General features: G+C 37.6%; 1 protein-coding gene across 2 annotated transcripts in view; it reads left to right on the forward strand.

Moving 5' to 3' along the window:
• The window catches only part of NFATC3 (nuclear factor of activated T cells 3), a 126,699-nt gene that overhangs the window by 88,001 nt on the left and 13,742 nt on the right, over positions 1–24,956 (forward strand). For both annotated transcript variants that reach the window (XM_046680915.1, XM_046680914.1), the window contains exons 8-9: positions 702–828; positions 10,772–11,779. In XM_046680915.1, coding sequence (XP_046536871.1) covers positions 702–828; positions 10,772–11,779 — 1,135 coding nt within the window. The remainder of the gene's footprint in view (positions 1–701; positions 829–10,771; positions 11,780–24,956) is intronic.

The following is a 24,956-nucleotide window of genomic DNA, read 5'->3' on the forward strand; positions in this document are numbered from 1 at the left end:
AGCCCTCTGGGGTTTGTGTATTTAGTATACCATTCTCGACTCCTCAGCCTTAAGCCTTCCAGGATTCAACACTGAAAGCTGTGGTCCGTTCCTCGTGGTTGGAATGGAGACAGAATTGTCTCTAGGGTAGGGAATACCACTTTTCACAGTGCTTTCCAAAGACCTGGAGAAATTAGATTAAGGATTGTAATTAGTTTGGGGCTAAAGGTTTCCACATTGCTTATGTAAAATTATTCTTGATATTGATACAGATTTTGTGTATTACCAACTTAGAACATTTTGAATATAAAATTTAAGATAAGAAATCTAAACTATAATGGAACTACAGAAATATTAGACTTGGTTAAAAACCAGAATGAACTTCCAGTTAAGATGTATAGTAACATGCAATATTGAGTAGAGCAAAATATCTCATTACATAGTATGTAAGACTGTTTTTGTTTCTGCTGCAACTAGAAACCCAACTGGGTGAATAGAAGGCAATTTTTCCTGTAATGGTTTACTTTAAAGTGCTTATTTCTGTTAAGACTGAAGTATCCATAGAATAAATATCCAGATGACTTACATGAGCAGTTGATGTGCATAATGATCTATCGTGGGAGAGCCTGGGTCATTAAGACTCATGAGTTGTGCTGAGTTTAGCAGGTGCATTTCATTTTTAGTTCTGAATGTAACACAATCTTGCTTTCCATGCTCCTTAGGCTCATATTGTCCTTGAAGTTCCTCCATATCATAACCCAGCAGTTACAGCTGCAGTGCAGGTGCACTTTTATCTTTGCAATGGCAAGAGGAAAAAAAGCCAGTCTCAACGTTTTACTTACACACCAGGTACGAGGAGTTGTTGTGATGGTTTACTATAGAGCTTTCTTTCATAATGAATAAAATGTTATTCAATGAATCCTAAAGTAGAAAGTTTAAGGTAGGGTACTTAAAATCAATAAAACTTCTAACATATGCCTAATCTGTAAAATTTGTGTTGACTTTAAATATTAGATGTGATATCAGTTGTTATTCTGTAGGCATTTTTTTAGAAGGAAGTTAAAAGATTGAATTTAGGTTTGAAGTCTGTTTTTCAGGAGCTACCAACAATCACCAGTACTACAGGAAGGGCAGGTGTCTGTGAATATGTGTGAACTCCCCTTGTACCCTTAGCACTTCAAGAAGGCACCCTGCCTGTTTCATAGTGTCTTCATCTCAGCTGTTCCCAATCAGATGAAAAATTTCTCATTAGATTTTCATTTGGCAAGCAGTGACTATAGCATACTATGGCTGTGGAGACTATAAAGTTGATGCCAGAGTTCCTGGTTTTATAGATGCACCCTAACAAAGGAGGCTTCCACACCTCTTTCTGCAGAGATCAAGTGCTGTAACTTTCCAGGTCTTGATTGTGACACGTAAATATTATAGGCAGTAATTTATGCTGATGTTCACATACTTAGAGAACAAATATTTATAGAGGCCTTCTCGGTGCTAGGTGCTATATTAGTCACCAAAGCATATTATAAAAAAAAATCATAGTGAACCTTTCTCTCCAAAACTTATTCCTCCGAAAGCTTGTAAATGGTTTATAGTAAATGAAAAGAACAAACACTTGAATTTGAGAGGTTGCTGGTCATTAGCGGTCATTCATTTGTCATTCATATTTTTTAAAGCTGACTTTAAAGAATTTATAGCCTCTAATGTCCACTTATATTCCATACTCTGAAAATTAATAGTACTTGATCATGTTAATACATTACTTGGTAATAAAATATTTCAGATAATTTTCAAATAGAATACAAACCTTTTGAAAACTAAAGATTTTGGTTAGCTATTTCATTCATTCATCAATTCAGAAGGTATTTGAGGGTGCCTGTTAGGTGGGCAAAACCTATCTCAGTCCCTTCTCTCATGGAACTTATAATCTAGTGGAACAAACAGAAGCTAATAAATCTCTAAATAAATAAATAACTAACAAAGTTGTAATTGGAAACTAAGATAAGGAGGACTCTGAAAGAAAGGGACACAGTACTGTGTGAAAATGACAGAGGGACCCTTGCCTAGCCTGGTGGGTTGAGAAAAGGCTTCCATGAGGAAGTGATACTTGAGTTGATAACTGGAAAATAATAGCAATAGTTTGCAGTTATATAACATTACTCTGTTCTTAGTACTGTTCTAAGCCCTTTCTATATTTATTCATTTAATCCTCATGATAGATCCATGAGATAGATTATTATCTTGTTTTACAAATGAGGAAACTGAGTGGCGAATAAGTGCTTAGGGTCTCACAGCATATGTCTTAGAGCCAAATGTCATGCACAGGCAGTATGGTTCTAGGGTTTGGGCTCCTAGCTAGTATGCTAGAGTACATCTCAGGTTTATTCATTTATTTAGGAAACATGTAGAACATTCAGAGTGTGCCCAGTACTGTTCTAAGCAGTTTATACCTAATAACTCATTTATCCTCACATAACTCTTATAAGGTAGGTACTTGTTGCCCTCCACACTTTGCAAATGGGTGAACTGAGGTCACACAACTAATAAATGGCAGAGGTGAGATTTGAATCCAGGCAATCTGTCTGTAGAATCTATACTGTTAATTACTAAGCTAGGTAAAGTGTGGGAGAACATTCCAGATAAAGGCATCAGCATATGCAAAGGCCCTTTGGTTGGTTGGATCGTGGAGTATTAAAACAGATGTAAGAAGTGAGCTTTAACAGGGAGGTGACATGATCAGATTTGTGTTTCAGAAATCCTTTTCTTCATATTTCTTCTGTCTCTTTATGACGTGTCAATGACCGCTTCAGACTTTTCTCAGATTACTAACTGTGGAGTGTAAGATTTATATGAGAGAGGCCCACGAAGGTTAAAAAGGTGATTCAAACAGCAAGAGAGTTTTGAATAGACAGAGGAAAGAGCATCAATGATGGTAAAGAATATCCGGTTTCTGAGAAAGGTGGGAGGGGATAGGATTTAAAATATAGAAGTTGGGATGGGCCTTCGGTAGCTGAAGGAACAGGAGGGAAGATAAAGAAGATGAACAAGATGGATGTACGTTAGGAAGATTTGTAGATTTGGTAGTGGAGAGTTTAGAGAGTTTCCATATGATAGCTTCAGCATTGCTTCTGTAATGAATGACGTGAAGTCACCAGTTGTGAGCAGAGGGAGTGTGGGTGATTAGACAGTTTGAAGAGTGTAGAGAAGTTTGAAATAGTTGTAAGGAGGGGGAGAGTAAGTTGCCACAGAAACCTAATAGGATTCTAGGCATGATTGAAGGGCACCTCTGATATTGATATTCATGAATTTATAGATACTAATTAGCCCTGCTTTATAATTTTCTGAAGCAACATTCAGATTCTTCAGGACATGTGGTAAAATATGGATAGTAGGGCTCCTCCAGGGTGAGATTTACTAAGGACATATGGTCCAATAGTGTTATCAAATGCTGTTGAGATGGGGGACTATAGAATCTAACCTGAATAGGAAGGGAGAGGGCTTCTGGGATTGAAGAAAAACAAAAAGGCAATAGGGTCAGCAGATTAGAGGTTTTGATCACCACCGTCATAGTGGTAGTAGTTGAACAGGCAAACAGGAAGGAGGGAATATAATACCTTTACATTATCAGCTTGTGAATTGGGAGGACAATATAAAAGCAGAGTCCTAGAGGGCATTACATATAAGAATGGAAATCAATGGGGCCCCAGAGTGCAAAGAGAACATTGGATTGGACTACAGCTGTCATCACTAGCCTTATGGTTGACAGAACACAAACATCAGGTGGCACAGACTAACAGAAGAATGGACACACAGAAGTGTTTTGGACAGTTACTGTCATGTCTCTGTAGCATTTGGCTTTTTAAAATTTTTTTCTAAAATTAAATTTTGGATAAAATTTTTATAAAAGCAAATAACAATACTGTGTTTTTTTCTTTTTTTTTTTAAAAAAAGACAAGGTGAGAGGCTGGCCCCATAGCTGAGTGGTTGAGTTCGCACGCTCTGCTTCGGCAACCTGGGGTTTCTCTGGTTCGGATCCTGGGCGCGGACATGGCACTGCTCATCAAGCCATGCTGAGGTGGTGTCCCACATAGCACAAACGAGAGGCACTCACAACTAGAATATACCCTATGTACCCAAGGGGCTGGGGGAGAAGAAAAAAGACGAAAAAAAAAAGATTGGCAGCAGATCTTAGCTCTGGTGCCAATCTTTAAAAAAAAGAAAGAAAAGACAAGTTGAAAAAATATTTTAAAACACCCAAATTCTCTTCCACTCTGAAAACTGACATTCTATCCTAGATCCTTTTTCTTTCTTTCTTTCTTTTTTTTTTTGAGGAAGATTAACCCTGAGCTAACATCTGCTGCCAATCCTCCTGTTTTTGCTGAGGAAGACTGGCCCTGAGCTAACGTCTGTGCCCATCTTCCTCTACTTTATATGTGGGATGCCTGCCACAGCATGGCTTGCCAAGTGGTGCCATGTCCGCACCTGGGATCCGAACCTGTGAACCCTGGGCCACCGAAGTGGAATGTGCACGCTTAACTGCTGTGCCACTGGACCAGCCCCCTTCTAGATCCTTTTGATCCATATATAGACACAACTTTTTGAAAATAGAAATGGGACCACACTGTATAGACTAATTTTGTAACCTGAACATTTTTATTTTTCCTTGTCAGTGGATAGAGGTTTACAGAATTTTAATAGCTTCTTAGTATTCTATTGCATGACCCTGTCTTTATTGTGTTAGGGTTATTATGTTTGTCTTATTAATGTGTATGAATTCTTTTTTTTTTCTTAAGATTTTATTTTTTCCTTTTTTTCCCCAAAGCCCCCTGGTACATAGTTGTATATTTTTAGTTGTGGGTCCTTCCAGCTGTGGCATGTGGGATGCTGCCTCAGCATGGCCTGATGAGTGGTGCCATGTCGAGCCCAGGATCCAAACCGGCGAAACCCTGGGCTGCCAAAGCAGAGCACGCGAACTTAACCACTCGGCCATGGCGCCAGCCCCAGTATGAATTCTTTATATTAGAGATTTAGCATATGTGTATGATTCACAAATTACCCTAGCCAAAGAGGTAATAGACCACAGAGCCCTTCCCTAGTGGTGCTGTCTGAACTTCTATCCAACCTCTAGCTTCAGAACTTCCAGTGTAGGAGGCCTCACCCCCACCCCAGCATCCCTGAAGCTCAGAAGTTATTTGTACTTGGAGGTACCATCTGAGCTCTGGTTTTAGAATAATGGGGCTTCTAGGGATAATATTAGAGCCAAATTCTTAGGAATAGTATTTTGCCTCTAGGAAAGTATATTCTGTATTCTAAGTAGTTGACTGGACAGACTGACTTGGATTATTCTGATTGGGAGAGAAAGACTGCTTTACAGTCAGGAGACTGGATCTTGGCTCTGCCACAGGTAGTACCCACAGATTAACTCATATAAAATAAGGATATAAGACTAAAGCAATGGTTTTGAAATTGTTAAATTGTTTTATTCTTCAAATAAAATCTTAGGCAGAAAGCCAATGTATAAAAAAGGATGAAAGCTGGCTTTAGATGCTCTGTTTGCACTGGAAGAGGAAATCCAGAGCTCCTACACTTTGGATCCTACTCTTCCATATCCACCACTTGAAGAAGAGTGTGAAGCTTCTCATGGTTTGAAAACCACTAGACCAGTTTTTTTTTTCTGGGTCCCTCCATCTATCAACATTCTAAATTTGAGAATGAGATATATAACACAAAAGGTAGAGTTAATCTATTTCTAAAACTCAACTTGTTCTAGATATGGTAAGATCTCTTTATTATTTTCCTCCAAACAAGAACGAATTTACCATAAACCAGTAGTGAGGACTTCCTATGGTTTGGTCAGGTTGGAGTCTGAATCCTTTATAGACAAAAAGTGATACCTGCTTTGGCAGAGTAGAAATACACTCAATTTAAGAGAGCAGAACTCTGAGTCTGGGTACCCAGATGTGGATCAGGAACATAGAAAAAAGGCTGGATCATGCAAAAAAGATTAATGTTATGCTGTAGTTTTCAGTCGCTCAGTCTTCTTTTTAGTGCGTGATAACCAACCACTTATGTAACGAAAGGCCTCCCCACCCCCTGCTCCATTCAGGATTAAATAAAGGATGAAAGTAGGCTTTCTTGGGTATTATCTTTCCTTATGTAGAAATAGAACTCTGGGTGTAAGATTCACTGTGGCTTTCCTGGGACCAGAGTAGGGAAGTAGAAGAGAAAAAAAAAAAAGAATCCAGTGGTCCAGGGAGAAAGTTCTAATTCTTTCAAAATCAGAAGGAAAGTAAGTACATCAAGATACTAGAGAGGTCAGGAGGCAGTAGACACAGTGAACCATACTTGAAACACCTGAGCAAGAATCAGAAACTCGATGGAGGCCTAGGTCAGGAACATGAGCATTGTGGCAGAACCAACAAGAAGATTGGTGATATACCTTTCTCTGTGTCCTTGCTGTTGTAGTCTCATTGTTAGGGGTGGGCTTGCCAGTTGGCAGATTTAGAGGCTAAAGCAAATGAATGATGCGCTCATTTTGTTCTTGCTGGGAAGCCAGAGTAAAGTGTAGAACTCAAATGTACCCCGAAACAAGTGCTTCATTAATTACCTCTTCTACAGTAAAATATACTATCAGAACTATCTTAATTCTTACTTTGGTTTCCTCAGATTTGGACCATGCTTATGTGAAGAGACTTGTACTTTTGCAGGGTTTGGTAAATGGTCAAATGAGATTTGACCTTGCTTTGGGTCTCATTGTTATTTTTCTTTTGATGTAAAATGAAGTCCTTATTTTTTGTGAAGATCATGAAAATTTTCAACTAGTGGTAGAAACTTGGAAGGAACAATGAGATGTGAATTCAGGAAAATTATTTTGAAATGATTTATAGTACTCCAATAGGAGGCTAAGGTATATAATTTTTAAATGGACTGAAGTGCTTGCCAAGAGAAACAATGAAATCAACTGTTTTGACACATAGTAAATTAACTGATGCTTCTTTTCTCTTTTGATATGCATATTAAATAAAATAAACAAAATGCATTTATTTCTACTTTGAGCAGTCCTTTCATCAGACAGACTCATGCTAAATCACGGGTCTTTTCCCTTTTTTGATGTGATGAAGGATACTGTTGGTATTCATGGCCTCTGCTTGCTTGATGGCATGGTGAAGTGGAATCCTCCTTGGTCATACAGTAAATTGCGGTGATTAAAAGCATGGACTTTGAAGGCAGAAAAACCTGGGTTCAAGTATTGTGATGCCACTTAGTTGCTGTGAGATCTTAGTGTCTTTAATCTCCTGTTCAGTATACTCATCTATAAGGCAGGGAAAAATAATAATCCCTACCTTATAAAGATTGTTTTGAAGTAAATTAGGACTTTCACTTGCAAATGACAGAAACTCAGTTCAAACTAGCTTCACAAAAAAGGGAATTTATTGGTTTGTGTAGCTGGAAGATTAACTGGAATGCTGGCTTCAGACATGCTTCAGCTTAAGCAGTGTTGTCTCAGGGCTTAGGTTTTGTCTTCATTTTAACACTGCTTCCCTTTTTGTTGGCTTTACTCTCAGGGGGACTTTCAACACTTGACATCTCTAGGTTTGTTTGATCTTCGTAATTAGCAATCCTAGAGAAGAGCTGGTAAACCCCCCTCCCCGTCACACCTCCATCTAGATCAGTCCTAGGGTCACCTTCAAATCTCTGGTTCAGTCTTGTTGAGCTGTAGGAGTTTTTTATGTATTCTGGATATTAAACCCTTTTCAGAAATATTATTTGCAAATATTTTTCCAATATTATCTTGGTTTTATTTTCACTCTCTTAATAGTGTCCTTTGATGCTCAAAAGTTTTAATTATGATGAAGTCTAATTTACTTACTTTTTCTTTTGTTACCTGTGCTTTTGGTATCATACTTACACCATTGCCAAATCCAATGTCGTGAAGCTTTGCCCTTTGTTTTCTTCTGCGAGTTTTGTAGTTTTAGTTCTTTTGTTTAGGTCTTTGATCCACTTGAGTTACTTAATTTTTGTATATGATGTTAGATGAAGTTCCATCTTCATTATTTTGAATGTGATATCCAATTGTCCCAGCACCATTTGTTAAAGAAACTATTCTTTCCCTATTGAATGGTCTTGGCACTGTTTTTTGAAGAGAAATTGATTATATATGTGCCAGTTTGTTTCTGGGATCTCTATTCTATTTCATTGGTCCATATGTCTTTCCTTATGCCAGTACCACACTGTTTTCATTACTATAGCTTTGTAGTAAGTTTTGAAATTAGGAAGTATGAATCCTTCATCTTTGTTCTTCATTTTCAAGATTATTTTTTGTATTTGGGATCCCTTGAGATTCCATATGAATTTTAGGATGGGTTTTTCCATTTCTATAAAAACAGCTGTTGGGATTTTGATAGAGATTTCATTGAATCTGAAAATGGCTTTGGTGAGTGTTGTGTTCTTAGCAATTAATTTAAGTTTTCTAATCCATGAACCCAGAATGTCTTTCCATGCATTTAGGTCTTCTTTAATTTTTTTTAACAGTGTTTTGTAGTTTTCAGTGTATAAGTCTTGCTTCCCTTGGTTAAATTTATTCCTAATTATTTTATTTTTTTGATGCTGTTATAAATGAAATTGCTTAATTTCCTTTTCAGATTATTTATTGCTACTTTATAGAAATACAACTGACTTTTGCATGTTGATTTTGTGTCCTGCGACTTTGTTGAATTTGTTTATTAGCTCCAACAGGGTTTTTGTGGATTCCAGTACTTTTTTTTTTTGAGGAAGATTAGCCCTGAACTAACATCTGCTGCCGATCCTCCTCTTTTTGCTGAGGAAGACTGGCCTTGAGTTAATGTCTGTGCCCATCTTCCTCTACTTTATATGTGGGATGCCTGCCACAGCATGGCTTGCCAAGTGGTGCCATGTCCACACCTGGGATCTGAACCAGTGAACCTGATCTGCCGAAGCGGAACGTGCAAACTTAACCCCTGTGCCACCAGGCCAGCCCCTCCAGTACTTCTTTTGATTCCCTATTATTATTTCTATTGTAATATGGATCTGATGATGATTGAGGATCAAATGAGATACATGTGAAAATCATTGTAAACTAAAAGCTCTATGAATGTCAGATTCATGATTTCTGGTATATGATGCTGCAAAGGAAAAAAACTCAGTTTTTTCCCCCCTCTTATATAAGGAAGAACTCCGGTTCTTCCCTACCGTGTTTCTCTCCTGTGAGTCTCCTTTACTACTCACACAGAACACTTTACTTCTGATACTTCTAGCCAACAAATGTGTGGAGGTTTTTCCCCATAACAAGCAATTCTCTGTGGTACCAACTGGGTGTCCTACAATTTAACTCGATTCTAATACTATATACATAGAGATAATGTCATATCTCACAGGTTAAGGGCTCAGTCCCACAAGACTGGCCCCCCCCCCCCCACCCCACTTCAGATGTCAGTTACAAGCTCAGGTTACCACCTGTGCTTCTGACCAGCTGGCTGTAGATTGGAGCTTCCAACAACCCAAGCCTTGGGTTTGATTAATTTGCTAGAGTGGCTCACAGAACTGAGAGAAACACTTACTTACGTTTACCAGTTTGTTGAAGGATATGATAAAGGATACAGATGAACATCCAGATCGAAGAGATGTGTAGGGCAAGGTATGTGGGAAGGGACAGGGAGCTTCCATGCCCTGTCCAGGTGTCCCACTCTCCCATCACCTCCACGTTTTCACCAACCTGGAAGCTCTCTGAACCCCATACTTTTGGGATTCTTATGGAGGCTTCAACACATAGCCATGATTGATCATTAACTCTTGTTTTCAGCCCTTCTCCCTTCTCAAGAGAATGGAGGTGGGTGGGAGTGAAAATTCCAAGCTTCTAATCATGGCTTGGTTTTTCCAGTGACTAGCCCTCATCCAGGAGCCCACCCAGAGTCACCTCATTAGAACAAAAGACCCTCCTATCACCCAGGAAATTACGAGGATTTCAGGAGCTCTGTCTCAGGAACTGAGGTCAAAGACCAATATTAGAACAAGAGGTGCTCCTAGCGTTCTTATCACTTAGGTAATCACAAGAGTTTTAGGAATTGTGTGCCAGAAACCAGGAACAGAGACCAATATATATTTTTTATTATTTCACAGATATAACATGCAAAACCAGGTAACTGGTAGGTTTCAGATCAGAGATCCCAAATTGAAGGCTTTTATTAGGTCATAGGGTTTTGGGTGTTTTAAAAGATTATTTATTTTTAAATAGGTACTGTATATATATGATGAAAAATATTCGAAAGGCACAAAAACTTACACAGTGAAAAGTAAATCTTCCTCCTGCTCCTGTTCCCTAGTCACCTAGTTTCCCTTCCCAGCAGTTATCAGTTTCATGTCCATCTTTCTAGAGATATCCATACATATATAAGCAAAAATGTGTGTACATGTGTGCATGCATATGTATATACGCACACACACAATATTTTATTTTATATGAATTGTGACATTCACATTATTCTGCAACTCACTTTTTTTTGTCGCTTAGCACATTTTAGAGGTCTTTCCATATTACTTCATAGAGTTCTATGCAGTATTTTTTTTTTAACTTGATTACTTTTAGAGCAAGAACCACTCCGTGTTGTCTTATGCTTGCTGACTTCACAATTTTATTTTTTCTGCCTTCTCTGAAGGTGTTTGAGCTTTCAGCCCCTAGTTTGGATGCGTGCTACAGTTGTGTAGCCTAGAATGAAGCCCTTTCATGATTATTTTATGTGTTATGTAATAACATTTGCTTTAATCATTTTCTTTTCAGTTTTGATGAAGCAAGAACACAGAGAAGAGATTGACTTGTCTTCAGTTTCATCATTGCCTATGCCTCATCCTGCCCAGACCCAGAGGCCTTCCTCAGATATAGGACACCCACATGAGAGTGAACTGTCAGCACAGAGAAGCTTGGTTTGTCCCATCCAGCAAACATACGCACCCATGGTAACTTCATCCCATCTGCCACAGTTACAGTGTAGGGATGAGAGTGCTGGTAAAGAACAGCATATGATACCTTCTTCAGTTATGCACCAGCCTTTTCAAGTCACACCAACACCTCCTTTGGGGTCTTCCTATCAGCCTATGCAAACTAATGTTATGTACAATGGACCAACTTGTCTTCCTATTAATGCTGCCTCTAGTCAAGAATTTGATCCAGTTTTGTTTCAGCAGGACGCAGCTTTTCCTAGTTTAATACATCTTGGCTGTCAACCACCATCGTCCATACCTTTTCATTCTTCAAATTCAGGCTCAGCAGGACATCTCTTAGCTCACACACCTCATTCTGTGCAGACTCTGCCTCATCTGCCATCAATGGAATACCATTGTTCAAACACAGTACGAGGATCTCATTCTTCTCCAGTGACTGACCAGGTCACAGGTCAGCCTTCCCCTCAGTTACAACCCATTACGTATGGTCCTTCACATTCAGGGTCTGCCACAACAGCTTCCCCTGCAGCCTCTCATCCCCTGGCCAGTTCACCACTGTCTGGGCCACCATCTCCTCAGCTACAGCCTATGCCTTACCAATCTCCTAGCTCAGGAACTGCCTCATCACCGTCTCTAGCCACCAGAATGCAATCTGGACAGCACTCAACTCAAGCACAAAGTACAGGCCAAGGAGGTCTTTCTGCACCTTCATCCTTAATATGTCACAGTTTGTGTGATCCAGCATCATTTCCACCTGATGAGGCAACTGTGAACATTAAACCTGAACCTGAAGAGCAGGAACCTAACTTTTCAGCAATTGGTCTACAGGACATCACTTTAGATGATGGTAAGTTTGTCTTTGTGTTCTTGAAGCAGTGAAGATCCAGGAACTTCCTTCTCTAAGAGTCATGAAAAAGTTACCATAGATTGCTTATTCACATATGCTTGGGCTTTTTTAAATAAGTTGTTGTTACTAGAAATTTGTTAATATATGATTTTGAGAATAGACATGAAAATCTATGCTTTAAAGCCTATTTTTATCACTAATGTCTATTGCAAGGTTGAGACCTTGAATGATAACCTACCACCCACTTGTGATGAAAGTGAAGACATGAGATTTATTGGGCATCTTTCTCCCAGAACATATAATGAGGTCACATTATCTAGAGAATGGACTTCAGGGGTGTTAATTCAGTAAACATTGCTGAGTGCTATTTATTTGCAAGGTGCAAAGTTAGATTCTGGGAATACTAGGAATGTATTAAGTTAGAGTTCCTGTCCTTCAGGAGACTCACACAAGTAAAGAACCTGCTTCTCTGTGGCCCTGCTGGCTTGCCGAGTCAGATAATGGTGATGGAACAGCTATGGGCACCAAGATAAAAAGAAGCTATTTATATAAATGTAGCAGGTTGGTATGTAGACCTCTGTATATATGAAATCAATAAATTGGAGAACAAACTCTAGAATATTAGTTATTTCAATAATCAAAAATTCCCCAAGATAGGATTTTCAGGTAATAATTTGACTTTATTCTTGGCTTTATCATTTATATGGTAGTGAAATTTTATCTAAATAGGAATTAAGTGAAAGCTACCTATGACTATTATCCAGTATGAAAATTCTAAAGATTCTGAAACAAAGATATAAAATTTTAGTTCTCTCTCTGCTTCTATATTAATCTGTAGAAAAGTAATTCTATGTCACCCATTTCCTTTACATATCTGGAGAAGGTGAGTTTACTACTTAGTTGTAAAGCTGGTATTAGGGGCCCGGCCTGGTGGCACAGGGGTTAAGTTCGCACGTTCCTCTTCGGAGACCCAGGGTTCGGCAATTTGGATCCCAGGTGTGAACCTATGCACTGCTTGTGAAGCCATGCTGTGGCAGGCATTCCACATATAAAGTAGAGGAAGATGGGCATGGATGTTAGCTCAGGGCAAATCTTCCTCAACACAGAAGAGGCGGATTGGTGGCAGATGTTAGCTCAGGGCTAATCTTCCTCAAAAAAAAACAAAGCTGGTATTAAATTCCAAATTCCAAACCTAAGGGGAAGGGAAGGGAAATAAAATGTGACACCCACTCTCCCAGAGCTTTACCATTAGATCAGTGCATGACTGACTATAACCAAGATATAAAAGAAGCACATCAGGAGATCAATGGAGAATGTGACAGATTCCATAAGAAGAATTTAGCAAGCTTCCTTGAGGAGATGACATTTGAGTCGAGTCTTGGAGGATGAGTATATATTTTCAGTAATTGAGGATCAGAGGGCAGATCAGTCAGCATAAGCAGAAGCCTGGGGCTGTGTCTGGGAAAGCATGATTATCTGTGGCTGGAGGGCAAATGGCATAGTAGAGGATGGCTTTCAAAGCCACAAGGGGATGTGCCAGGTCATTTGTGTATAAACAGAAAGTATATATGTAAACCAAAGCAACACCTACAATTTTCATAACATTTTCCTATTTATCTAATTTAATCCTTACTAATCCTTTATCTCTGAGGTAGATAGTGATATTTAGGGAATTGGACTTTCTGAAGGTCATATAATTGGTAAGTAGCAGAGCTGAGACCAGAATCAGATCTTTTCTGTCTAGTCTTTTTCATGCAGCACTGCGGCTGCCTCCCAACAACAGCAGTCCGTGATGGTTAGAACTCTGTGCTAAAGGGGATCCCTCAAGCTTTTCTTAATTCCTAGAGAGTAATGGAACATTCTCCCGGAATGCGTATGCAGAATTTCACTGCATGAACATGTTCACAACTGCATGTGATCTGTCACACTTGTGTTGGGAGTACTTGAGGGCTCTGATACTCTGTCTTGCACAGCTGGTGTAAGTGTCACTGCGTGCTTAATGATGAACACAAGGTAGAGAGGAGGCTACTGCTTTGATGCAAAACAGATTTGAAATAAAGGCTTTTCCAAATATACGTAGGCTTTTAAAATGTTATCTATTCATTCTTCTGGCAGTTTTAGACTAATTATTCATAGTGCTTTTAAGGTTTATATTTATAATTTTTTTTAATCCCTGAAACAAAGGGAGACCTTGAGTCATAACCTACCACCCGTATATGATGGAATGAAGACACGAGATTTATTGAGCAGGTCTCTACGGGTCTTCTTGCTCATTTTTTCACAATGAAGATGTTTTTTCTTCTAAAAAGAGACCAAAGCTGGAACCTGCTCTTTCTAATTTACCACAGATTGAGTGATTTTGGGGGGCAATAAATTAGAACTTCCAGAAAGGTTTTGTGAGAATTTTATTTATTTCACCTTTTGAATACGTGAAGATGTGTTGCAAAAACAGAGACTCTGGAAAGATGAGGTCTATGAGGGCAAGTGTAAAAGCAGTTTCATTTTTGCTCTATTCATTGTAGAGGGCACATGATCAAGAAAATTCTCGATTGTAGCCCCGCAGAGGACAAGGACTGGCTGTTGAATTCCCTCATTGCCACCTATCAGGAGGCTTGATAGTAGCTCAGTGGTGCTAGCAGTAATTAGAAAGGGGGGAAAATTAAAATACACTCCTGAGCACTTGGGCTTATTGGATGCATAATTTTTGGAAATTTCATTTTTGATGTTTAATTTGAACTCTAAAATGAATTTTTTATATTTGCCAACTAGTTCATTGATTATGTTATTTGAATTTGCCTCTGAAGGTAAAATTCTAGATGTTTAGAAAATCCTACAGTTCTGCAAAGTTTTAATATACACTCATTAAAAAACAATAACAACATACTTCATAGGCCTTGAACTCTGTAGCACTTGAATGTCCCCTTTCTGGTTAGCTTTTAAAGTAACCCATAAAACATGCCAAAAAGGATTCGAAGCACTTAATGTAAAGTTTGCAGTTAGCCCAAGCTCAAGTTTTATTTTAACTTTTCTCTATTGTGTTAAGTACAAAGTGAATCTTACTCTACAACCAGAGGACACAAGTAGTTTTTAGAAAATTTTTGCTATACTAGTTAAATATCCTTAACATCTAATCCTAGTAACTTTCGTTAATCCTATTCCTGTTTTATATTTATTTACACCTCCTTTTTATGTTTGAAGTTTTTAAGTAAGATGGAATCTGTCAGGAATCATTCAGGTATTACTTGACTGTTACTTTTAGGAACGTGGACATTAACACCTTAATTTTTTATTATAAATTCAGTGATGTTTCATAGAAAAGATATTAGTGTACCTCGTCTCAGAAACTCAAGACTTACAGAACTGGAACTACTCTAATACAGCTTCTTCATTTTACAGATAAAGAATATGAGTTTTGCAGAGCCTAAGGTATTCATCCAGAGTAACACCCTCAGTTAATAGCAGAGTAAAGACTAAAACCCAAGTCTCCTGACTTCTAATTCAGTACTTTAGGAGTTTTTCCAGTATCTGCAATCATGTTTCTCATCAGTCTGTGGGTTGAGACTGCAAATGTAGAGCAAGCAGAATAGATGAAAGAAAATGCTGTTTTCTCCATAGAGCCTTGGTCTGTGAGAGGGGTCAGGGCAATCTTAAGATTATAGATTCTGAGTACAGGTGAAGTTTTAAAGGCTCTCTACTCCATCTTCCTCTTTCACACTGGACTTCATACTTTGGTATCCCTAGTGATATTGTATTCCCGTGTGTCTCTTCCTCTCCAGCTTCTTTGGAACATCTTAAGACCTTTTGAGTTCCAGCTGCCCTTGTTTTATGTGGGGTCTGATGCCTCGGGAGTCACACAGAAGAAATCTGATCCACCTTCTGTAATAGTGCTTCACATGTATGAAATCTTGATCTCTTTCCTAGTCGTTTTTTTTGAGGAAGATTGGCCTTGAGCTAACATTTGCCTCCAGTCCTCCTCTTTTTGCTAGGGAAGATTGGCCCTGAGCTAACATCCAGGCCCATTTTCCTCTACTTTATATGTGGGACACCTGCCACAGCATGGCTTGATGAGCAGTGTTTAGGTCTGTGCCTGGGATCCAAACTGGCGAACCCCAGGCCACCAAAGCGGAGCATGCAAACTTAACCATTATGCCACCAGGCCAGCCCCTCTTTCTTAGTCTTAAAAACACTCCAGCAATGTCACCTTTCCCCCACCCTTTTGTTCCCCTCTGCTTGAACCCTGGTGTTTTAATTCCTTTTCATAGTGCAATATCCAGAAGGGAACACACTCAGGCCAGCTCAGGGTGGATTGGGATTGTCATCTTCCGTGTTCAGAAGACTTTATTTTATCAGTATGGCCTGAGGTCAGGGGATTTTCTTAACTCCATCTTGCTGTTAATTTAGTGAGTCATAAGTGCTGCTAAATTACATCCTTTCTCTCCCGCCACCTACTATAGATTTTTGGATAAGTTGCTTTTGGAACCCAAGACTAAACTTTACCATTATCCTTGTTCAGTTTCATTGAGGTGATTTTTATCCCTCATATCAACCTTCCAAGCTCAGAAGTGTTCCACAAGCGTTTCTCTGCTTCAGAGTAGTGTGGCTCCCTCCTCAGGGGATATTCCTTGGGGTAATAACAACAACAGAATACCCAAGTGATGTTCTCTTTCAAGCAGTGCCCTTGGAAGGCTGTGATATATACTTATTCAACCAGTTAGGGCACTGTTCAAAACTCTTGCTACTTTCTTTTTTCTTTGCTACCTACATGTACCATTGCCCCTGCTTAAAAAGTGTGTTCTGCATCTAAAAAATTATCAATGAGTTTTTACTCATATGTCAATTTGTATACCTGGAGCTGTAATTTTTCCTAAACATTTCTATGCATTATAGTGTCTACGTCCCAGTTTTTGGACCAAATGATACACATTAAAATAGTACAGAAATATAGAAATTGTCACAGCTATGTTAAGCATTTTCATTAAAATTAATTGTTAAATTAGACTGTCTTAGACCTGAAAATACAGGCCCATTTAATGTGTGATTAAGCTGAATCCAGTTACAACTTTCCATTAGAGTACCTCAGTTCCCACTTGTCTCCTTTGTTCACAAACTAGCAGAGCCGCAGCTGCAGCTCTTCAGCAGAGAAGAGGGTACATGTTAAATATAGCCTGACCTGCTGCTGTGGTGAAAACTGACACTGCCACTTGCAGGCTCTGTGCAGTAACATGCTGATCCTGAATGTAGGGCAATTGCTAATTCGACTGTAAACAGGGACTCTAGACGTGACCTCAGCTCCTGCAGTTCTGTATATAGGTGACAAGCAGAAGAGCCTGCTTTCAAGTAGCAAGGGAATGATAAATACAAGATTCAGGTGGTTATTTTGGATGGGGGAAGCAGGAGGCTGGTATGGAAGAGCAGAGAGGGTAAATATTACCGTGGAGAATCAGAGAGGGTAAATATTATTCCGTGTTCTGTCCCACCTGTTGAATACTCGTTTCACTGGTGTTTATTGTAGTTAAATAAATAAAACAAAAGAAAGCTGTGTGTAGTCAAGAGTGAGAGTGGGTCACAAATGAGGTATTTAACCACTCAGGGGCACTGGGTGGAGTAAGGTAGATAATATGGAACCTTCTCCTTTAACTGGGACTCTGGGTAACTCATGCATCCTCTTCTGGGAAGCATACATGTACCATCCAGCTTCTAACTTGTTTATGATGAATAATTCCAGAGGCAGAAAGGTCCCATAAATAATGCCCATTTAGGTTTTGGATCATGGCTCATGCAGAATGGACCATGATGGGGATTCAGGACCTAGACACAGCTACTCTTGGACATATAATAAGAAAATCTAATTTTCAGACCCAATGAAGCAAGGACAAACATTTGAAGAGATCTTTTATTTCTTACATCAAGTGCGTCTATATATCTCCATGGATACAAGTTAATTATACCCCATTTGAACAAAAATTTTTCTTTGAATCAACTTGACACTAAAATTTGTACATAAACTATGAAAACTCTGAGAGAAGCTACCACTAAATAACCAGAATATCACAGCATATCAAAAATCTTCAAAATAAGTTCACTTCAAAAAGTATATTTAAAAAATAATAAATTGTGGTTAACGTTTCTTAATAAAGCTTGCAGTTTTGGGGCTCTGTGCTAGGCACTTTGCTAGTAGCTCATTAGTTTTTCCCTACAGTCTTTGAAAAGTGAATTATTAACCTTATTTTTAGAGATGTGGCTCAGAGAGTTTAAGCACTTTCCTGGTGTTATGTAGCCAAAAACACTGGGACTGGCATTTGAATCCAGGCCTGTCTGAAATTTAGATTGTCTCACGTGTGTTTAGTGGTTTTTGAAATAGCTGTAATTGGTTACTTTATATTATCTCACCTCTATAAACACAACAACATAGTAACTTTCTGATGTCTACCGTATGTAATATACAAAGCCAGTGTCTCAAGATGTATTCTATTTTAAAAGTCGTATCCTGTTTCTGATTTCCTTTGGAAATGGATAATTCACAGGGACAAAAATATTTTAAATGTTACAGAAACTAGCTTAGTGACAGTCTTCCTCAAGCATAAAGAGGAAGATTGGCAACAGATGTTAACTCAGCGCCGATCTTCCTCACCAAAAAAATATATATATTTTAAATGAGACAGAAATAATTTTAGGTTCACCAGTTCAGCTTTTGTGGTTTGGTGACAGTTCTCTGGCTTTGCATTACAAGGTTACCTCTTGCCAGGGAATTTAGCTTTTGATAGAACTTACATAAATGTACTGAGACAGCTCTTCTCTGTTTGAATATATCTGACATTTTTGGGAGCAGGGAGGGAGACATTTTTGAAACATACCATTTAGCCCGTCTATCTGGGCAGGAGGAAAAGTATGAAACTCTTAAGTTCTGGTGGAAGATAGGCTAGAGTTGAGAGTGATGGTTGCAGGCATTCTAACTTTACATCCACAAGAATGTGGAACAAATCAAGTCCTTTATTGTGCATTTAAAAGCATCTATAGATGATTTTATTTAGGATGGGAGTTTTTAAATTTAATTTTACTTGGATTTCTTAAGATAATCATTAGTTTTTGAAAAAGTCATGCACTCATATGTTAAAAATACTAAAGGTACAACAAAGTACGTAGTGAAAAGTCTCTACTGGGTACCCAGTTGTCTTCTGAATAGGCATATGGAGTTACAGTTTCTTGACGGTTACTCCAGAGCTGTTCTATGCATTTATAAGCAATTGTGTATATTTTTTCCCTTATTTTTACTGGCATAGTATGTATACTCTTATGCATTTTGCTTTTTCCATGTATGGAATCTTGGAAATTTTTCTACACTGTAACATAAAAGAACTTCCTTGGAAGATCTTCTTATAATAGAATATTCCATAAAATATTCTATCAAATATTCCATTCTATAGCTGCGTCATTATCTGTGTAACAAGTATAGTGAATAACTTTTTACAAATGTCACTTCCCACATTTTTGTAGACATCTGTGTACGTGTGTATATATGATAAATTCCTAGAAGTCAGATTGCTAGACCAGTATTTTGAGAAAGATTGCCAAATAGTCCTCCATAAAGGTTGTACCAATTTACATTGCCACTGGCATTGTAAGAGAGTGCCTATTCCTCTCATATCTTTACCGACACATTCTGTTATCAAATGTCTTATTCGCCAGTGGGATAGGGGGAAAATAGCTTCTCAGTATAATTTTAATTTGCGTTTCACTTAGAAGTAAGGTTGTGTACCTTCTCATATGCTAAGAGAAAATCTTTATCATAAACATATGATCTCTGTTGATATTTGCTCACTTTTTTATTAGATTGTTCATCCTTTTCTTATTGATTTATAGAATATAGAAGAAGCCCTTTATATGTGGGGTTCATTAGCTCATTCAGCTATGACTTACAAGTTTTTTCCCTGAGTGTTTCATGTTTTTTGTCATGAAGAATTTTTTTTTACATTTATGTAACTTATGAATATTTTATTTTGTCTCCCATAGCTTCTGTTACTTTTATGATTTTGTAAATCTTTGATCCACCAGGAATTTATTTTGGGGAATGTATGAGGAATGGATCCAATTATAATTTTTTCAGATAGCTACCCAGTAGTCCAAGTATTGTTTATTAAATAATCCATATTTTTTCTATTTGATTTAAAATGCCACCTTTATCTTATACTTAACTTCCCTGTATATTTGGATCTATCTCTGGACCTTCTCACAATAAGAAATTTTAATTTTAACTCTTTTCCCTTGCATCAGAAATCCAGTAGTATGAGTGACACAACACGTAATCTTGTTGGCTGCTGATTTATAATGTTATTACTGCTTTTTACAGTGTAATATTGATTTATTTTATATACTATGAATCATTGCAAATATAAAGTTTATAAATTGATTGATTGCATTAGTTTCTATATTGTTTGCCCTTGTTTTGAATTTATCTGTACTTATTTGTTCATTCAAACAGCATTTATTGGGGCCGAGTGGCTAAGTTCCCATGCTCCACTTGGGTGGCCCAGTTCTGACCCTAGTTCAGATCCTAGGTGCGGACATGGCACAATCATTAGGCCATGCTGAGGCAGCATCCCACATGCTACAACTAGAAGGACCCACAACTAAAATATACAACTATGTACCAGGGGTGCTTTAGGGAGAAGAAGAAGAAAAAAAAGATTGGCAGACAGCATTTACTGATTGCCTAGTATATGCTAAGCACCATTGTAGGCCCTCAGTGAATAAAACAGATCCTTGCCATCACAGAACTTGCTTTCTTGCATTCTGGTGGGAAGAGACAGATGGTAAACAATAGACACAATAATTAAGTAAATTATAAAATATGTTGGGAGGTAACAAGTGTTGTGAAAAAAGAAAAAGAGCAAGGTAAAGGATAATTGGATTGTGGTGGGGTAAAGTGGGGTAGCAAATTGTAGTTTTAAATAGAGTAATCTAAATAAGCTTCATTGATGAGGTAACATTTGGTCAAAAACTTGAAGATGAAGAAATTACCAATATGAATACCTATAGGAAGAGTATTCCAGGCAAAAGAGACAGCCAGAGAGCTCTCACCTCTCTCTAAGGTGAGAGCGTGTCTGGTTTATTGAGGAATAGCAATGAGGCCAGTGTTGCTAAAACAAGAGTGATCTAGGGGGAAAATAGTAGGAGATGTGATCAAGAGGTAACGGGGAAGCAGAACCTGTAGGATAACAGCTCTCAAACTTTTTGGTTTCAGGACTCCTTCATATAATCTTAAAAATTATTGAAGATCCTCAAGAACTTTTATTTATGTGGCTTATGTCTATCAGTGTTCATTGTATTAGAAGTTAAAATGGAGAACTTTAAAAACAAGATTATGTAGGCACACATCCCATTACCCATTACAGCAATCAAGTTGTCACATACCATGTAGCTCCACTGGAAAACTCCACTATAAATTCATGAAAGAATGATAGTGAAAAAGGCAAAAACATCTTAGTAGTATTATTAAAATGGTTTTGACCTCACAGACTCCTTAAAAGTTCTCAGGGAACCCCATGTGTCCTTGATCATTCTTTTAAGAACTGCTATGTAGGCTCTTGTAAGTCATTGTTGTCAGGTTTTGAACAGATGAATCATGATCTGATTCAGCTTCTAACAGGGTCGCTCTGCCTGCTGGGTAGAGAAAAGACTGTAGGGAAGCAAGGGCAGAAACAGAGACTGGTTAAGTTGCTATTGTAGTAATCCAGGCCAGGAATGGTGGTTTGGACTAGGTGGTAGCAGTGGAGGGCCTAAGAAATGGTCTGATTTTTGATGTATTTTAAAGATACAACCAGTAGTATTTTTTGACAGATTCCATGTAAGGGGTAAGAGAAGTTAAACATGACACCAAGGTTTTTCATGTGAGCAGCTGGAAAGATGGAGTTGCCATCAGCTAGGATGAGGAAGGCTGTGAATGCAGCAGGTTTTGGAGAAAGATCTGATGTTTGGTTTTGGATGTGTTGCGTTTAAGGATATCTTTTGAACATTCAAGTACAGATATCAAGCAGTCAGTTGGATGAAGAGTCTAGAGTTTGGAAGGGAATTATAGACTAAAGATATAAATTTGAGAGTTGTTGACATGCAGGTGGTATTTAAAGCCGTGAGACTAGATGAAGTCATTAAGTGATAAATTAATTGTCCTGTCTTTATCAATTTAAGTAATAATAATTGCATTCCTATAAAATGTTACAGAGTACCTATATATACATTTAAGGAGACACTAGCCTCTTTGAGTAAATAAGTAAACAGATTCACAAAAGTTAAACAACTTCCCTTTAGGTCACCAATCCAATAAGCAATCAAACTAGGATTCCAAAGCCTTTGTTTTTCTATACCCACCAGGTCATTGTCTTGTTTGTATAAACCAGAAACATCTATATATTGACGAGGTGGCTAAAGTAAGCAGCTTGCTAGTGGGCAGGCAGCTTAGACAAATGGGGAAATTTTGTTCATCTTCCCACAAACACATTTCAGGATTTGTAAATATTTAACTAATTTTTTTAACCTTTGAGATAAAAGGAAAATATTCTGTATCCCAAATTTATAAATTTTAAGAGAGTGTACAAAAGTCCTCCAGGTCTTGCTTTGAGTTAATGATTAGAGCTGTTAAAACCTAATTCACTCATTTCATACGATGTTCTCCCATGAGAAAACTCAAAGTTTGTGAAATTTTTTTAATATAGTAAAATATACGTAACAAAATTTACCGTTTTAGCCATTTTAAGCGTACGGTTCAGTGGCATTAAGTACATTGACAATATTGTGTAGCCATCACCACTATTTCAAGAACTTTTTCATTACCCCAAACAAGAACTCTATACGCGTTAAACAATAATTCTCCATTCTCTCTCCCCACTATCAGCCTGTAGAAACTTCTGTTCTACTTTCTGTCTCTATGACTTTCCCAACTCCAGATGTGTAAGTGGAATCATACAACGTTTGTCCTTTTGAGTGTGGCTTGTTTCTCTTAGCATAATGTTTCCAAGATTCAGCCGTGTTGTAAGCATATATCTGAATTTTATTCCTTTTTATGGCTGAATAATATTTCATTGTGTATATATACCACATTTTATTTATCTATTCATCTGTTGAAAGACATTTGGCGTGTTTCCACCCTTTGGCTATTTGTGAATGATGCTGTTATGAACATTGCTGTACTGTATGTGTTTGAGTCTCTGTTTTCTGTTCTGTTGGGTAGATTACTGGATCATCTGGAAAATCTTTGTTCAACTTTTTGAGGAACTGCCAAACTGGTGTTTTCCCATGGTAGCTGCATCACATTTTAAAAAAAATAATACCCATCTTAAATGGGTATGAAGTGGTATCTCAGTGTGAGTTTTGATTTTTATTTCCCTAATGACTAATGAAGTTGGGCATCTTTTCATGACCTTATTGGTCATTTGTATATCTTCTCTGGAGAATATCTAGTCAAATCTTTTGCCCATTCTTTGGTTGATTTGTTTTTTGTTGTTGAGTTGTAGGAGTTCTTTACAAGGTCTGGATGCTAATCCCTTGTCAGATATATTATTTGCAAATATTTTCTCCCATTCCATGGATTGTCTTTTCACTCTCTTGATAGTGTCCTTTGATGTTTTTAATTTTGATGAAGTCCAGTTTATCTATTTTTTCTTTTGTTTCCTGTGCTTTTAATGTCATACTTAAGAAATCATTGCCTAATCCAAAGTCGTGAAGATTTTCCCTACATTTTCTTCTTCTAAGAGTTTTATAATTTTAATTATGTTTAGGTCTTTGATCCATTTTGAGTTAACTCTGTATATGATGTGAGGCAGGAGTCTAACTTCCATTCTTTTGCATGTGGGTATCCAGTTTTCTGTGTACCGTTTGTTGAAAAGACTGCCTTTTCCCCATTGAATGGTCTTAGAGCCTTTGATTGAAAATGAATTGACCGTGTATTGTGAGAGTTTGTTTCTGGGCTTTCTATTCTATTACTTTGGTCTGTCTGTCTATCCGCATTGCCAGTATCACACTGTTTTGATTACTGTAGCTTTGTAGTAAGTTTTGAAATTAGGAAATATGAGTCCTCCATTTTGTTGTTTTTGAAGACTGTTTTGACTCTTCAGGGTCCTTTGAGGTTCCATGTCAATTTCAGGATGGGTTTTTCTATTTATGCAAAAACACTGTTGGGGTTTTGATAGGGATTGCATTGAATCTCTACATTGCTTTGGGTAGTATCATCTTAAGCAATATTAAGTCTTCCAAACCATGAACATGGGATAGTTTCTATTTATTTAGAACTTTAATTTCTTTCAGTAATGTGTAGTTTTTAGTGTACAGATCTTACACTTCCTTGGTTAATTCCTAGATATTTTAATCTTTTTGATGCTATTGTAAATGGAATTGATTTTTAAATTTCCTTTTTGGATTGTTCATTGAAAGTGTATGGAATACAGCTGAATTTTGTGTGTTAATCTTATATCCTATAACTGCTGACTTAATTTATTAGCACTAACATTTTTTTGTGTGTTGATTCTTTGAGCTTTCTATGTATAAGATCATCTCATTTGTGAAAATAGATAATTTTACCTCTTCCTTTCCAATTTGGATGCCTTTTATTTCTTTAGCCTAATTGCTCTGGCTAGAACTTTTAGTACTGTGTTGAATAGAAGAGGCAAAAGTAGACATTCTTATCTTGTTCTTGATCTTAGGGGGAAAACTTTCAGTCTTTCACCATTGAATGTGATGTTATCCATGTGTTTTTCATGTATGGCCTTTATGATATCAAGCAAATTCCCTTTTATTTCTAGTTTATTGAGTGTGTTTATCTTGAAGTGGCATTGAATTTTATCACACGCTTTTTCTGCATCAGTTGGATGATCGTGTGGGTTTTTTTCCTTCATTTTAGTAAAGTGTAGTGTATTACATTAATTGATTTTTATATGTTGAACCATCTTTGCATTCTGGGAGTAAATCTCACTTGGTCATGATGTATAATCCTTTTAATATGCTGCTTAATTCAGTTTGCTAGTATTTTGCTGAGGATTTTTTGCATTTATATTCAAAGGGGATATTCTTAGTTTTCTTTTCTTGTAGTGTCTTTGTCTGGCTTTGCTATCAGGGTAATGCTGGCCTTAGAATGAGTTAGGAAGTGTTCCTTCCTCTCTAATCTTTTGGAAGAATTTAAACAGGGTTG

This window comes from Equus quagga, chromosome 13 (assembly GCF_021613505.1).
Source record: "Equus quagga isolate Etosha38 chromosome 13, UCLA_HA_Equagga_1.0, whole genome shotgun sequence".
In the NCBI taxonomy this organism is placed as follows: Eukaryota; Metazoa; Chordata; class Mammalia; order Perissodactyla; family Equidae; genus Equus; species Equus quagga.